This window comes from Peromyscus eremicus, chromosome 8b (genome assembly GCF_949786415.1).
Source record: "Peromyscus eremicus chromosome 8b, PerEre_H2_v1, whole genome shotgun sequence".
NCBI lineage: Eukaryota > Metazoa > Chordata > Mammalia > Rodentia > Cricetidae > Peromyscus > Peromyscus eremicus.
In genome coordinates this window covers 18,500,982-18,515,276 of record NC_081424.1, presented here as the reverse complement: position 1 = coordinate 18,515,276, position 14,295 = coordinate 18,500,982, and the positions used below count along the sequence as shown (strand labels likewise).

General features: G+C 40.3%; 1 protein-coding gene across 1 annotated transcript in view; it reads left to right on the top strand.

Moving 5' to 3' along the window:
• The window catches only part of Ros1 (ROS proto-oncogene 1, receptor tyrosine kinase), a 128,894-nt gene that overhangs the window by 59,263 nt on the left and 55,336 nt on the right, over nt 1–14,295 (top strand). The window contains exons 22-26 of the mRNA XM_059272572.1: nt 2,682–2,944; nt 5,614–5,677; nt 5,972–6,174; nt 8,359–8,564; nt 9,832–10,115. Coding sequence (XP_059128555.1) covers nt 2,682–2,944; nt 5,614–5,677; nt 5,972–6,174; nt 8,359–8,564; nt 9,832–10,115 — 1,020 coding nt within the window. The remainder of the gene's footprint in view (nt 1–2,681; nt 2,945–5,613; nt 5,678–5,971; nt 6,175–8,358; nt 8,565–9,831; nt 10,116–14,295) is intronic.

Genomic DNA, 14,295 nt, shown 5'->3' with positions numbered 1-14,295 from the left:
AATAAGATGCAGATTCTTACTTTACTTGGTCTGAGATGGACAGTCAATACAAGTTAAAAAAGGTTTCAGTTTTATAGATGTGTACAGGTACAATAACCTTTCAATTAATTTTTGGAGGTTTGAATAGTATCATCAAAATAGGCCTGTAAATATATTCCCAAAGATGGCTATTTGAAAGGCTAGGAACTATTTTTGCTCCACTGTAGTGATATTTAAGAGGCAAAAAACTTGTTTTAGGAAGTCTGTGAAATATCTCGTTGGGTGATTGGGCTCTGCAGAGCAGCAGGTATTAACAATGTTGGTAATACAGTGTTCCGAACATGAGTAACTGGTGCCCATATTTCATGCTTCTTGGAAACATATTTGAAAAAGAACACCAGGCTTATCCTCACAGGTACACATGCTCACAGGCATCACACTTTAATTATTAAACACTGATTACCTACCTGTGCTGGATCCCCACACAGATCTGAGGTACAGGACAGGTCATTATAGTATTAGCTACAGAAGTGGGAAAGAAGTCCAGAGTGACTCATAGGAAATCATTGCTAAGTGGTAAGAACACCATCCAGAGTTTTTACTGGAGTTTCAAGGACCTCATTTGGGTCTTTTTTTTTTTTTTTCAAATATTGGTAAATGATAGCATCATATCAATTTCACTTCTATAAATTTCCAGTAGAGCAGGCGATTCAGGAAACACAGAGGTTGACTCAGAAGTGCACTTCTTATGGTATGATTTACTCAATAATGTTTATACACAAGGCTCATGGTAGGAACATAGTGGAACATGAGCATGTTCTGCCTCAGGTAGCATTTGGATCCAGAATGCTCTAAAATTGTCTTTGGCTTCCAGTTTTGACGGTGCAATTATCGGGAAATGAATTTGAACTGTACCCCTCAGGAGATCCCCTAGGGGCCTATGGTAAACATCTGATAGACATTAGGAGCATTATGGAAGAATAATGGGATTTGGCCTATACCTCAGAATATTTAAAATATAGCAAACAATCGTCCAGGCGTACCAATTTTTATTAAGCACTTACTAAATACCACTTCAATACTAGATTTGGGGAGGTCTTTTCTTTTAATTTATTTATTTTTATTTTATGAGCATTGATTGGTGTTTTGCCCGCATTTGTATTTCTGTGAGGGTGTCAGATCCTCTGGAAGTGGAGTTACAGACAGTTTTGAGCTGCCATGTGGGTGCTGGGAATTGAACCCAGGTCCTCTGGAGGAGCAGCTAGTATTCTTAATTGCTGAACCATCTCTCCAAGTCCTGGGGAGGTCTTAAGTAAGGAATAAGAATAGATTTTTTTTTAATGGAGTCCATACAACAGTTTGGAAATGAACACATCTGCTTCTAGTATAATAGAAATGAGGCCACGATGACTGAATGGAGTAGCATGACCTATAGCAGTCAGATAATGCCATAAAGTCTTCAGCTTTGTCAAGATACCACAAGTATTTCTACAAGAGGGAGATGTACATGAACTGATATGGTACAAGGTCTTTTGGTGCAGAAACTTGGGCTGGATTTTAAGAGATGGAGTAAGAAGAGATAGGTAGGTCTTCATCACTGTTAGTTCATTGTTATAGCAGGAGTATGGTGGCACATAGGCAGGCATGACCCTGAAGCTGAGAGGTTTTTTTTTTTTTTTTTTTTTTTTTTTTTTAATTTCTTTTTGGTTTTTGAGATAGGGTTTCTCCATGTAGTTTTGGTGCCTGTCCTGGATCTCACTCTGTAGACCAGGCTGGCCTCGAACTCACAGAGATCCGCTCACAAGTGCTGAGATTAAAGGCGTACGCCACCACCCCCTGGAGAGTTTTATATCCTAGTCCACAGGCAGCAGGGAGAAAGAAAGACACTCAGCCTGGCATGGGCTTTTGAAACCTCAAAGCCCACCCCCTAGTGACACACCTCTTCCAACAAGGCTAATTCTACCAAGCATTCAAACGTGTGAGCCTATGGGGCCTATTCCTATTCAAAACACCACAAAGTTTTCTATCATAAGAGCTGTACAGTGTAAGAAGGACTGGAGATGGAGTAGAGGTGTAAGTGAGGAACAGTAGGAAGCAATGGGACCGGAAGTGGTGTGATGCCTGAGACCTTGCAGAGGACTTTCAAGACAGAAGAGAAACGTATGGGGTAGCATGACCTGGGATTGCATGGCGGCTCTTGGTTCAGCTCTAGCATAACTGAAGATCTGTCAGCCAGCTCCACCACTTTCTGCCTCCTTGAGAGTTAGCATTAAGAGAGCCAAATACACGCTGTATTTCACCTCTTGAACTGAGTGAAGGGCAGTTACAGTCATTGCTCCTCTCCTAATAACCGACATCAGCTAAACCACTACACCAGGAGGAGAGCGAATGCTATACTTTCTTAGGGACAACCAGTCTACCTTTCATCTGTCTGAGCCACAGAGATGAGAAAGATGAGCTGAGGTAGTGGTTAGAGGACATTGGGTGGGGTGAAAGGACGTCATGGAGACTTGCTGAAATATTCAGATGAGCTTCTGAGGAAACCTGGGGATGATTCTTCTAAACAGCCTTAAGAATGAGAGTAATGTACTTTGACTATTTGGAATGAGAAATAATTTTTGCCAAGATGTCCACACCATGATCGGGGTGGTAAAAGTCAGACTTATACTATATCCCACCCTGTCTGTGCATCTACTTTTCAGTTCCATCAGCACCAGAGAACCCCAGAATATTTATATTGTCAAGTGGAAGACATGTCAACAAGAAGGAAGTTGTGGTGGAGTTTAGGTGGAATAAACCTAAGCATGAAAATGGAGTGCTAACCAAATTTGAAATCTTCTATCATATATCTAAACAAAGTGGTGTAAATAAAACATCTGAAGACTGGATTTCTGTCACTGTCACGCCCCCAGTGATGTCTTTTCAGCTGGAGGCCATGAGTCCTGGGTCTATTGTTGCCTTCCAGGTACGAGAGAGAAACAGGGATATGTATTTTTGTTTTTAGAATTTATTTATTTTTATTGTTTTAAATTATGTTCTTGCACATCTGCATATGAATATGTACATGTATGTGTGGGTGCCCATGGAGGCCAGAGACATTGGATCCCTGGAGCAGGAGTTACAGGCAGTTGTGACCCCCCGCCCCTGGTGGGTACTGGGAACTGAGTTTGGGTCCCTTGAAAGAGCAGTAAGTGCTCTTGACTGTCGGGTTGTCTCTGCAGCCCCTGGGTGATGGATCTTGATATGTTGGTTGTGAGCCTAGAATTTAATGGCTGAGCTGTCTTTCCAGCCCTGGGATGTGAATTTTAATAGTGTAACGGATGGTTAATTAAAAGACCGAGTTAAGATATTCCTACTTCGTTAACAATTTAATTCCACTGTGACCAGAGGAATCAAGTGGTCAGCAGAAGGACACAGGCCAGACAGCAGAGCTTGAGTAAAGGATGTTTTGACAATTGTCTTGCATTCAGAGTATTGTTCAGGGTAAAGCATTATGTATTCATATACTCATAAGCTACCTACCACGAGCAATTATTTTGTACTCATTATTACAGTTGATCCTTGGATCTGTCAGCTAACTCCCAAGGATGTATGACCAGGCAGTGATGTGCCACATGCAACTTCTGTGGTTCTTTGCAACATGTGGCGACATCTCTGTGAATTACCTGAATGCCCAGACTAGGAACTGCATATGGAAATAGAAGTTGAGGACTCACATAGCTGATGTCTCACAGTAATTATCTGTCCACTAATAGAGCAGAAAGAGATGAGGAGTCAGGAAAATCATCTATTGCCATGCCACTCTAATATTTTAAATTTATGAAATAATTTTTTTTTACTTAAAATAGATGGCTTGATAATTTTCATTTCCTCACCAATTACTGTATTCTTGACAACAGTACATATTGACTTTGATTTTCCATATCTTCTGGGGAGAAATGTTTAGGAGATTACTTTGGAGGTTTTAGTTTCCTATGGATCTTTCTTAAAATTTAAATTTAATAATTATATCAATAATTTATTAGGTCTCTTTATATATATATATATATATATATATATATATATATATATTAATCAAGATTTGTACATAAAAATTTAAAATGATACTAATTTCTAATTGTTAAGACCAGTAAATACTCCAGTTAGATACATATTCTAATTGTGACTGTCAATATTTATATGTAGCTTCAAATTTCAGTCAGTATAGAATCACACAAAGTGACATGTCTGGGTACATTTAGCACAGTCTCATTCAGAAGTGAAGACTGCTTGAATTGATAAATGCACACACAGACATTAATATGTAATATAGTGAAATACATTTAATGCTAGAAATGTAAGAAAAAATCTGTTGTGGGGGTGGAGAGATGGCTTAAAGTTAAAAGCATTTGTTGCTCTTGCAGAGGCCCCACATTCAATTCCTACCACCCACAAGGTGATTTCATGGGATCCAATGCCCTCTTCTGATCTCCAAGGGCACAGCGTATGCATACAGCACATATACATACACACAGCTAAAACACACACAAAATGAAATAAATAAATTTTAAAAATGTTGGGCAGTGGTGGTGCACACCTTTAATCCCAGTGCTTAGAAGGCAGAGGCATGTGGATTTCTAAGTTTGAGGCCAGCCTGGTCTACAGATTGAGTTCTAGAACAGCCAGGGCTACAAAGAGAAACCCTGTCTCAGAAAAACAACAACAACAAAATACATAAAAATACAAAAAATACAAAAAACCCCCCAAACAAACAAACACCCCAAATAAAACAAAAAACCGGTCTGGTACGTTGGCTCTTGTACTTTGAGGCCATCAACCTTTGTGCCATTTTTCTTTGTTGGCTATTTTACATATATAAGGTTTGGAAATGGAAATGATTTATTACACAATACAATCTATTTAAATTTTTAAATAAAAAACTTTCCTGTTAGGATGTAGCATGGCACAGTGAAAGAGAAAATAGACAAGTCTCAGAGGGTCTGCTCTTCTGCAGTGTGTGTGCCATAGATGAGCTTATACATAATTCTGGTCCAGTTCCTACTCCTAAGTAGCTGTGGGGATCCAAAGAGAATGGATGTGAAATGCGTACTTATTGTTAAACATAAGGAGGCTTGATTATTTTCTCCTTCTGGACCTCCTTTTAGAAAGTAGAGTAAATTTAGCTTACCATAATTTGTACAGTTTTATATCTGTTAACTATTTTATATTACCTGATCTTGGAAATAGTTGAAGACCTGTATTTATTTAAAATATTTAATTGATGAGTAAAGATTGCTTGTGTTCCAGGTGTGATGATTAGTTGTACATGTATTGGGTAATGATCGACACAATCAAATTAATCCCCACATCCATCATATCTGTGTTACACAATAAGTCCCCAGACTTTTCTCAGGCAATGGAGAGATTTATCTTCTTCATACTTTTCTAGGTCAGAAAACCAACTGTGGGTACAGGTCAATATTTTCCCTCTTAGTTACTTATTTCAATATACTTAGATGTAAACAATAATTTTAAACTATCTATAATGCATATTAGGTGTGTACAATGAATATTGCATAATTTATCAGTCTCTGAATTTACTGCTAATGAGGATACCTATGTATACATTTTCAAATTTTTCTTCCTATTCTCTAGGTTCGTGTATTTACATCCAAAGGGCCAGGACCATTTTCTGATACAGTGATGTCTGAAACATCAGGTATTTGTTACATAAAAATCTGTAAGTAATTATTTGAAAGTATACATTTTCTTGTTGGTATGTTTAGGAAAAGGAATGGCAGCTTTGGATTAAAAATTAAGGTCAGAGAATATATGCATATATTTTCCCATATCAAAGTAGTTTGAAGAAACCCAGGCTAAGAGGGTCTGCGAGTCTTCATGGTGCCTGGTGCGTTAGATGAGTCTGAAGTGGCCCATGGATTTCACCACGGCTGGGTTCTTATGACCTGAAGCTTGTTTCTCATGTGCATGTCTACTTCTTTTTCATTTGCAGAAATCAAACCATTTCCATATCTCATATCTCTTGTTGGCAATAAGATCGTGTTTCTAGACATGGATCGAAATCACGTTGTGTGGACGTTTTCCACGGAGAGAGACATCAGCACAGTGGGGTACACAGCAGATGATGAAGTGGGGTATTTTGTGCAAGGAGACTCACTGTTCCTTCTGAATTTGCACAATCGTTCCAGCTCCAAGGTATTTCCCTTTGGGATTCTTCTGATGTGAAAGGTGTAATTAAGATGATTGGCCAGTGGGTGAGCCTTTAAGATTAGAATGATTGAAATAGTAAGTAAATATGTGGTCATTTAGGCACACATACATACAGAATGGATTTGTGTACATGTCAGTCAAGACTGCTTGCTGGGTTAAGGTACTGTATTTACTCCTGGGGCTACTGAGAGGTGGTGATGTCTGTTAGAACAAGGATCCGAGAGAATCAACCTAAAGAGAAGAGAGAAAAGGCTTGTTTTGACTCACAGTTTTGAAGTATTTGGCCATAGTTCTTTGGCCTTGTTGCTTTTAAGCCTGTGGTGAGGATGCACTTCATGGTAGGTAGTGCACAGAATAGTTCAGCTGCTCAATGCTTACTCAAGAGAGGACAGACAGAAAAAGACAAGGGATCCCAGATCCACACCGATTCACACCTTGTGACTCAGAGAGATTCCTCCCAAGGTACCCCCTCTAAAGGCTTGCCTCTTCCAGTAGCAGCAAGGTTTGGGCCATGTCTTTAACACATGGGCTTTGGGGGAACCTTCTAGAATCTGAACTCTACCAGGAGGCAAAGCATTACAGGCCTTGCTCTTCACAAAGCTGGCCTATAGTTACTCTGAAGATAGAAGGTTGCTACTGCCCAATGAGTAAGTTGGTGACCTTAGAGTCTGATTTCATGGGACTTATTTATGCCCCTACTGCTTACTGGAGAACAGAAGACAGGGATTGACTCTTTTAAGTGGTGTCTGATCTTCAGGTTCCTGTGGAGATCAAAGGAGGTGATCTTTTAACACACATAGCCCAACACCTGGTCTGTGGTAGCCATTCACTAAATACGAATCCGCATCAAAGTTAGAGTCCTGTAATGGCTATGCAGGGAGCAGGGTGTGGTGGAATCACCTTAGCCCAGGCTGAGGTGGTGCTCTACAGGAAGCAGACAGGGTTCATCTTTTACATCAAGATGAACCCGGTGAAGGTGGGAGACAGCAGGGGAACTCCAGGGCAAAGTCAGGGAAACAAGGTGGCCACAGCATGCTGGGGAGTGGCAAGGAGGGAATGAAGGTGTAGGTGAGGGTGATATCGCTGGGGGCGGGGTGGGGATAGCTGGGACAACAGTCGGGTGCCAATCTGGGAAGCTAATAGTAAACTATTAAAGAAATTTAGAGTTACTTACTGCTGAAATTGTGGTTTTTTTATTTTAAGTCTTTTAAATGTTTATTTTATTTTTAAAATTTTATTTTATGTGCACTGATGTTGTGTCTGTGTAAGGGTGTGGGATCCCTGGGAACTGGAGTTACAGATAGTTGTGAGTTGCTGTGTTGGGCGATGAGAATTGAACCTGGGTCCTCTAGAAGAAGAGCCAGTGCTTTTAATTGCTGAGCCATCTCCAGCCCCTTAAAATTTTATTATTTATTTATTTATTTATTTATTTATTTATTTATTTATTTATTTACTCAAGATAGAGTCTTGCATAGCACAGACTGGCCTCAATTAACTATGCAGCAGAGGCTGACATTGAACTTCTGATTCCCTTTCTGTTCAGTGCTGGTCTTGCAGATGTGCATCATGGCTTCCAGCATCAAATTATGTTTTAGAATGCTCTCTCTTTCAGCAGTGGACATCATAGAAACCCAGGAGTTAGGTGACAGTCAATGAGGTAAGGAAGGAGATGCTAAGCTGGGGAGGAATTTTCACAAGAGACTAGCTCCCCATGTAGTGATATGAGAAGAAAATGAAGGGGGAGCCACGTATGTGCAAAATGACTCCTTGGGTTAATATTGGACATATTTGACGTTATGAAGTGGAAGAGAAAAAGAGGTTTGGGGTGGAATGATTGGTTCTTTATTATTTTTTGGAGTAATTCACATGGAAATGTTCATCAGGTAGTTTGATATTTGGGTCCCTAACTGAATAAAACATCTTGTCTGAAGATGAAGAGTTTTAGCCCTGATCTGCAGATTGGAGCTGAACCTAAGTGGCTGAAATAATCTAGGTTGGATATACGGTGTGAGAAGAAGGCTTGAATTACAGTTGTCACAGTACAGAAGGAGCGAGGCTTGAGGTTACAGTGGCGTTCAGTGCGTAGTGATGTGAACGGTCACAGAAGTCTCCAAACGGAAAAGGATCAACAAACACTCTTCTTAGTTATGCTCCCTACCCTGTGTTAAGCTTTTCCAGGATGCACTGGTTGCTAATGTTGCAGCTATTGCAGTGGACTGGATTGCAAGGCACCTCTACTTCGCACTGAAAACGTCACAAGATGGAACACAGATATTCGATGTTGATCTTGAACACAAGGTGAAATCTCCTAGGGAGTTGAAGATTTGCAAAAGCCATTCAGCAATAATTTCCTTCTCTATATATCCCCTTTTAAGGTATGGGCATCTTTATTGTGATGATATATATATATATATATATATATATATATAAATATATATATATATTTTATGTGCACAACATCAGTGCACATAAAATATATATATATCATATATATATGATATATATATATAATATCTTTGTTTAATATTAGAAGCTAATAATGGGGAAATAAGATGCTTAAAGCCTCATGGACAACTTTATTTTTTGTTTTGTGAGAGGGTGTTATATAACTCATACTGACATTGAGTTGGTTATGCAGTCACTGATGACCCGAAGTCCCTCCTATTGTTCCTGTCTCAGCTCCCAGGTGTTATATTGAATTACAATAAATAATTCTGAGCCAGGTTTTGTGGTCCATATGTGTCATCCCAATTACTCAGAAATCAGAGGCGGGAACATTGTGGGTTGAAGGCCAACCACAGTGATTTAGTGAGACCCCAATTCAAAATCTAGAAAGTCAGAGTAATAAGTAAGGCTCAGAGATAGAATTCTCATTCAGGCTCCAGGTTCATTCTACCACGTAAACTTTTATACCACAACCAACAATTAAGATTGAAATCTTAACATGTGTTGAAAATTTGACTAGCCCAGAGATAGGCTAATTGCCAGAAGGAAAGCTGTAGCAAATTTTTATATCAGCGAATTTTATAACAGCTGCACGTGGTAAAGCCAAGAAGTAGATGGAGACAAAGATGAGCTGGGCAGCCCAGACGGCCAGCAGCTGTGGCCCAGCAAAAACTCTTCCAGGTTCCTCCATCTTCATAAATTTCCTATCTTTATAATGTTGTCTTAGGACCTCCATTCAGCAACTGAGTGTCCATTTCCCAACCCGGAAAGGATGTTTTTATTTGTACCGTAAACACAGACATAAACAGTTCTGAAACTAGGTTGTTGATTGGTCTTAAGAAACAGAAATAGGAAGAGAGTGGAGAAGGGCCTACTGAAAAATGTAAAAACATATTTAGAATTTACAGCTGTTGATGGCCACTGAAGGTGCTCAGACCAGGAGCCCAAGGTCACCAGAGCCCAGGACTTTGGCTGTAACACATTATTAAAAAAAAACCATTGGGCAACACTGAGTTGGACTTCTTGTAACCTCCTCCGCCTCAGAAGCAAGTTATTTGCTGTTTGGACATGCTTCCTCCCAAGGCTGCATTTATCCTCTTATTATTATACATGACTAATCTTCGTTAGAAACTAATGTTTGAAGTGACATATTTTCCTCATTCAATTAAAGGAATTTTCCCTTCCACTTCCCTATAGCCGCTTGTATTGGACAGAAGTTTCAGATCTGGGCCATCAGATGTTCTACTGCAGTATTAGCAATCACACCTTGCACCATGTTCTACAACCCAAGGCCTCAAACCAGCGTGGAAGGAGCCAATGTCCTTGTAATGTGATGGAATCCGAGTTAGGTGGGGCAATGGCTGTTGATACCTCAGACCCAAAGAGACCATGGATATACTTTACCAAAGGACACGAGATCTGGGCCATGGATCTGGAAGGATGTCAATGCTGGGAAGTCACCATGGAGCCTGTCATTCTTGGTAACATGCTGATGTGTACATATATCTTTTCTTCTTCTTTTTTGTAGGTTTCATGTAACCCAAGGGTGGCCATAAATCCACTCTCTAGCCCAGGATACCCTTGAACTCCTGATCTTCTTTCTTCTTCCTCCCAAGTGCTTGGATTTACAGATGTGTGTCTCCAGGTTTAGTTTTATGAAGTGCTGGCTATCAAACCCAGTGGTGTGTGCTAGGCAATCTCCACTGAGCTTTATCCCCAGCGCATATATCCTCATTTATAACAGCAGTCTGTCCGTTAGAAAGAGCAGGCAGGGAAGGGGAGGCAGCTCAGTTAGTACAGTACTTGCTGTACAATAATGAGGACCCACAGAAAAAGCAGGTGTGGATGCGCACTTATAATCCAAGTAGTGGGGAGACAGAGACAGGAAGATCCCTGTGAGTTGCTGCCAGCCAGTCAAGCAGAATTGATAAACTCTGGGTTGATAAATTTTGATCCCACAACTACCAATTAAAATTATAATCTTAGCTTGGCATGGTGGCACACACTTTTAATTCCAGTACTTGGGAGGCAGGGGCAGGCAGATCTCTGTGAGTTCAAGGCCAGCCTGGTCTACACTGTGAGTTCCAGAATAGCCAGGGCTACGTAGAAAATACCACCACCACCACCAAGCCAAACCAAACCAAAACGAAAGAAAAAAAAATTATAATTTTGATCCTCATTGAAAATTTGACCAACCTAAAGATTGGCTAGTTACTAGAAGGAAACCCACAGTGAATTGACCTCTGGCTTCCACATATACACACAAGTGCGCATGAGCATGTACATGTACGCCATAAGACATATACAAAAGGAAAAAAAATATTGCAGGTTTGGACAGATTGATCAACTGGTAAAACACTTTCCTTGAAATTGTGAGGACCTGAGTTTGGGTCTCTAGTGCCTAGTGACATGTATAATCCCATGATGGCGTGATAGGAGGCAGAAGCCAGTGAGTCAGTTCCTGGAAACTCATTAGTCAGCTAGTGTAACCTATTTCATTAGGTTACAGACCCATGAAAGCTGAAAGGCACCTGAAGAATGAATGTCATTTGAAATTTTCAACCCCCACATGAACAATTCACATTTACATGCATGTACGCACATGTGAGCACACACATCAGTGAAAAGTATCTGTACTTTTCACCTGCTCAGAAGAGCATTAATGTGTGCTCTGGCAAGGTATCTCCAGGAAACTGTAGAGTGATTGACCTAACTTTCTCAGTTATGTTTAAGATATTTAAATTAATAGTGAAATGAGGCCACATGTGATGGTGCACATCTTTAATCCCAGCACTTGGGAAGCAGAAGCAGGTGAATCTGTGTGCGTTCGAGGCTAGCCTGGTCTACAAAGTGAGTTCCAGGGATGTTGTTACGCAGGGAAACACTGTCTCAAAAAACAAAAAACAAAAACAAAAAACAAAAAACAAAAACAAAAAAACAAAAAAACCCCAAAACCAAATCAAACCAAAACAAACCTAAACAACCCCAGAATAACAATAAAACAAACAAACAAACAAACAAGCAAACAAACATCAAAAGAAGAAGCTATGAAATTAGCTCTGTAATCTAACATGGTAATAGATTAGATGCATTTAATCTTCACAGTACCCAGGGGAGGCACGTACTAGTATATTCATCTTAAAAAACTTAGAAAACTGGGACTAAGGAAGGTGGTAACTCGTCTGAAGGACTACAGTTTCAGGAGATGAACTAGGTCTAACTAGCTGCACCCTTACCAGCACATAGTTTATTTCCACTTTGACTCCATTGCCAGTATGCATCGACCTTAGCAACTGAAATTCACAAGCTTACAGAACCATTTGAAGGTCTAAGGTGATTTGGAAGCTAATTAGGGAAAAGTCCAATAGGAAAACACCTTTAAATGCTCTGCCTCCTCTTACTCTCCACTCCTCACTGTCTAACATGACAACCACAGGTCAATTTGGAGTGTTTAAACGAGTTCAAATTAAATGCATATAAGTATTTAATTCCTCTGCCAGGCTATGTTCAAGTAGACAAAAGCCACAAGTGCTAATGGATTGAAAAATGAGTTTAAAGGGGCCATCACCCCTGGAAGTATTCTCTTGGGCAATGTTGGATAATGAAGTTCCAGAGGGAGCATGACAACAGGCAGGCACATGGGGCTGGAAAAGCAGCCAAGAGCTTATTTGGATCCATGAGCATGAGAGAGAGGGAGAGAGAGGGAGGGGGTCTGGAGGGAGGGAGGAAGTGAGGGAGGGAAGAAAGGAGGGAGAAAGAGAGAGAGCTTTTGAAATCTCAAAGCCCACATCCCTGACACATCTCCTTCAGCAAAGCCACACCTCCTAATCCTGCCCAAATAGTTCTACCCATCAGGAGACTAGGCATTGGGACATATTCGCCCCTAGGGGCCATTCTCAATTCAAACCAGCAAAACCTGTCTTTTTCTTCTCTTATTGTGCTAGCTTAGCCAGTGTTTTGAGGAGCAGTGAGAATGGATGGATACCGTTGTTTCATTCCTGAATGTAGAGGAAATGCTTAGTTTTGCCTATGTTGGCTCTGTGTCTGTTACTCATAGACTTCATTATATTGAGGGATATCCCTCTATTCCTAGTTTCTTCAGAGATTTTATGATAAAGGTACACTGAACTCGGTTACGAATCCTTTCCTGTGTCTATTGAGATGATTATGTAACTGAGTCTTTCACTTTATTGATGTGTTGTATCACACTGACTGATGTGTCTATGTTGAACCGAACTTCATCTCTGTGATGAAACCTTGTCCATGCTGTGTGATCAGCTTAGGTGTTCCTGAGTTCAAGTTGCAAGTACGTTCTGCATCGACGTTCATTAGGGAAATTAGTCTAAGGTTTTTCTTTTTTTTTAATGTGTTATCCACTTTTGGTATCTTCTCCCGTTCACTGTGTGGAATAGCTTGAGGAACGTTAGTTTGGAAGAATTCAACAGTGAGTCCATTCAATCCTGGACTTTTCTCTGAGGAGACTCTTTATTACTGCTTCAGTACTGTTGCTTGGGATGCATCTGTTCATTTTTATTGCCTTGATTTAGTTTTTGGCAGGTCAGTGGAGAAATGGAATTTATCCACTTTTTCTAGATTTTTTTTTTCCGGTTTTCTTGAAATATAAATTTCCAAGTTATTCCTTAGTGAGTCTCTGGGTTTCATTGTAATCCCTTATAAGTCCTCATTTTCACTTCTAATTTTATCAATTCGAGGTTTCCTGCTCTTTCTTTTGGTTATGTTGTGCTGTGGTTTGAATGTGAAATGCTCACCCTAGGCTCTGGTATTTGAATTCCTCGTCTCCAGCTGGTCTCTAGCACTGATTTGGAAGGTTGAAGCTTTACGAGATAGAGTATCACTCAACGAAATGGGTCACAGAAGGCAGGTTTTGATTTTTTAAAGATTTTTATATATACCTATAATATGTTCTGATCAAATTTACCCTCCATTCTTTCTCTAAATCCTCCTCTATCCTCCCTCCACTTTTCCCTTCTGACTCTGTATCTTCTTCTCCCTCCTCCTCCTCCTCCTCCTCCTCCTCCTCCTCCTCCTCCTCCTCCTCCTTCTAAAACCCACTGAGTCCACTTGGTGCTGCCAGTACGTACATGGTTGTAGGACAATCTACCAGAGCATGGGTAGCCTCTCAAGGGCTGTATCCCTGGAGAAAATGACTCTCTCTCCCCCAGTGGCCATCAGTTACCAATACCTCCTCAGCTCGGGGTGGGACTTAACAAAGTTCTCTCCCACCCTTGCTGGTATTTTGTCTGGTTTAATCTTGTGCAAGCGGTCATGGCTAAAGCTTTGGGGTTATAGTTCCACTTCCTCTCAGATCTCTGTTTCCCGACTGTGGGTTCAAAGTGACCAGACATTCCTTCTTCCCTTCATTCTTATGGAATGAAGAATGCCTTTTCATTGCTTTTTGTCAGATATTTGACCGTAGCAATGAGAAAGGTTGCTAATATACTTTGGAAAGGGTTTATCAATCTCACTTTTCAAAGAACCAGATTCTGTTTGGTTGATCCTGTGAATTATTCTTTTAGTCTCTGTTTGTTCCCTGATCTTTACTGTTTCTTGCCATTTCTTTTGGCTCTGTCTTGCTTGTGCTTTTCAAAAGCCTTAAGGGATATGAAGATAGTAAAAACAAACAAACAAAAAAAACCCCCA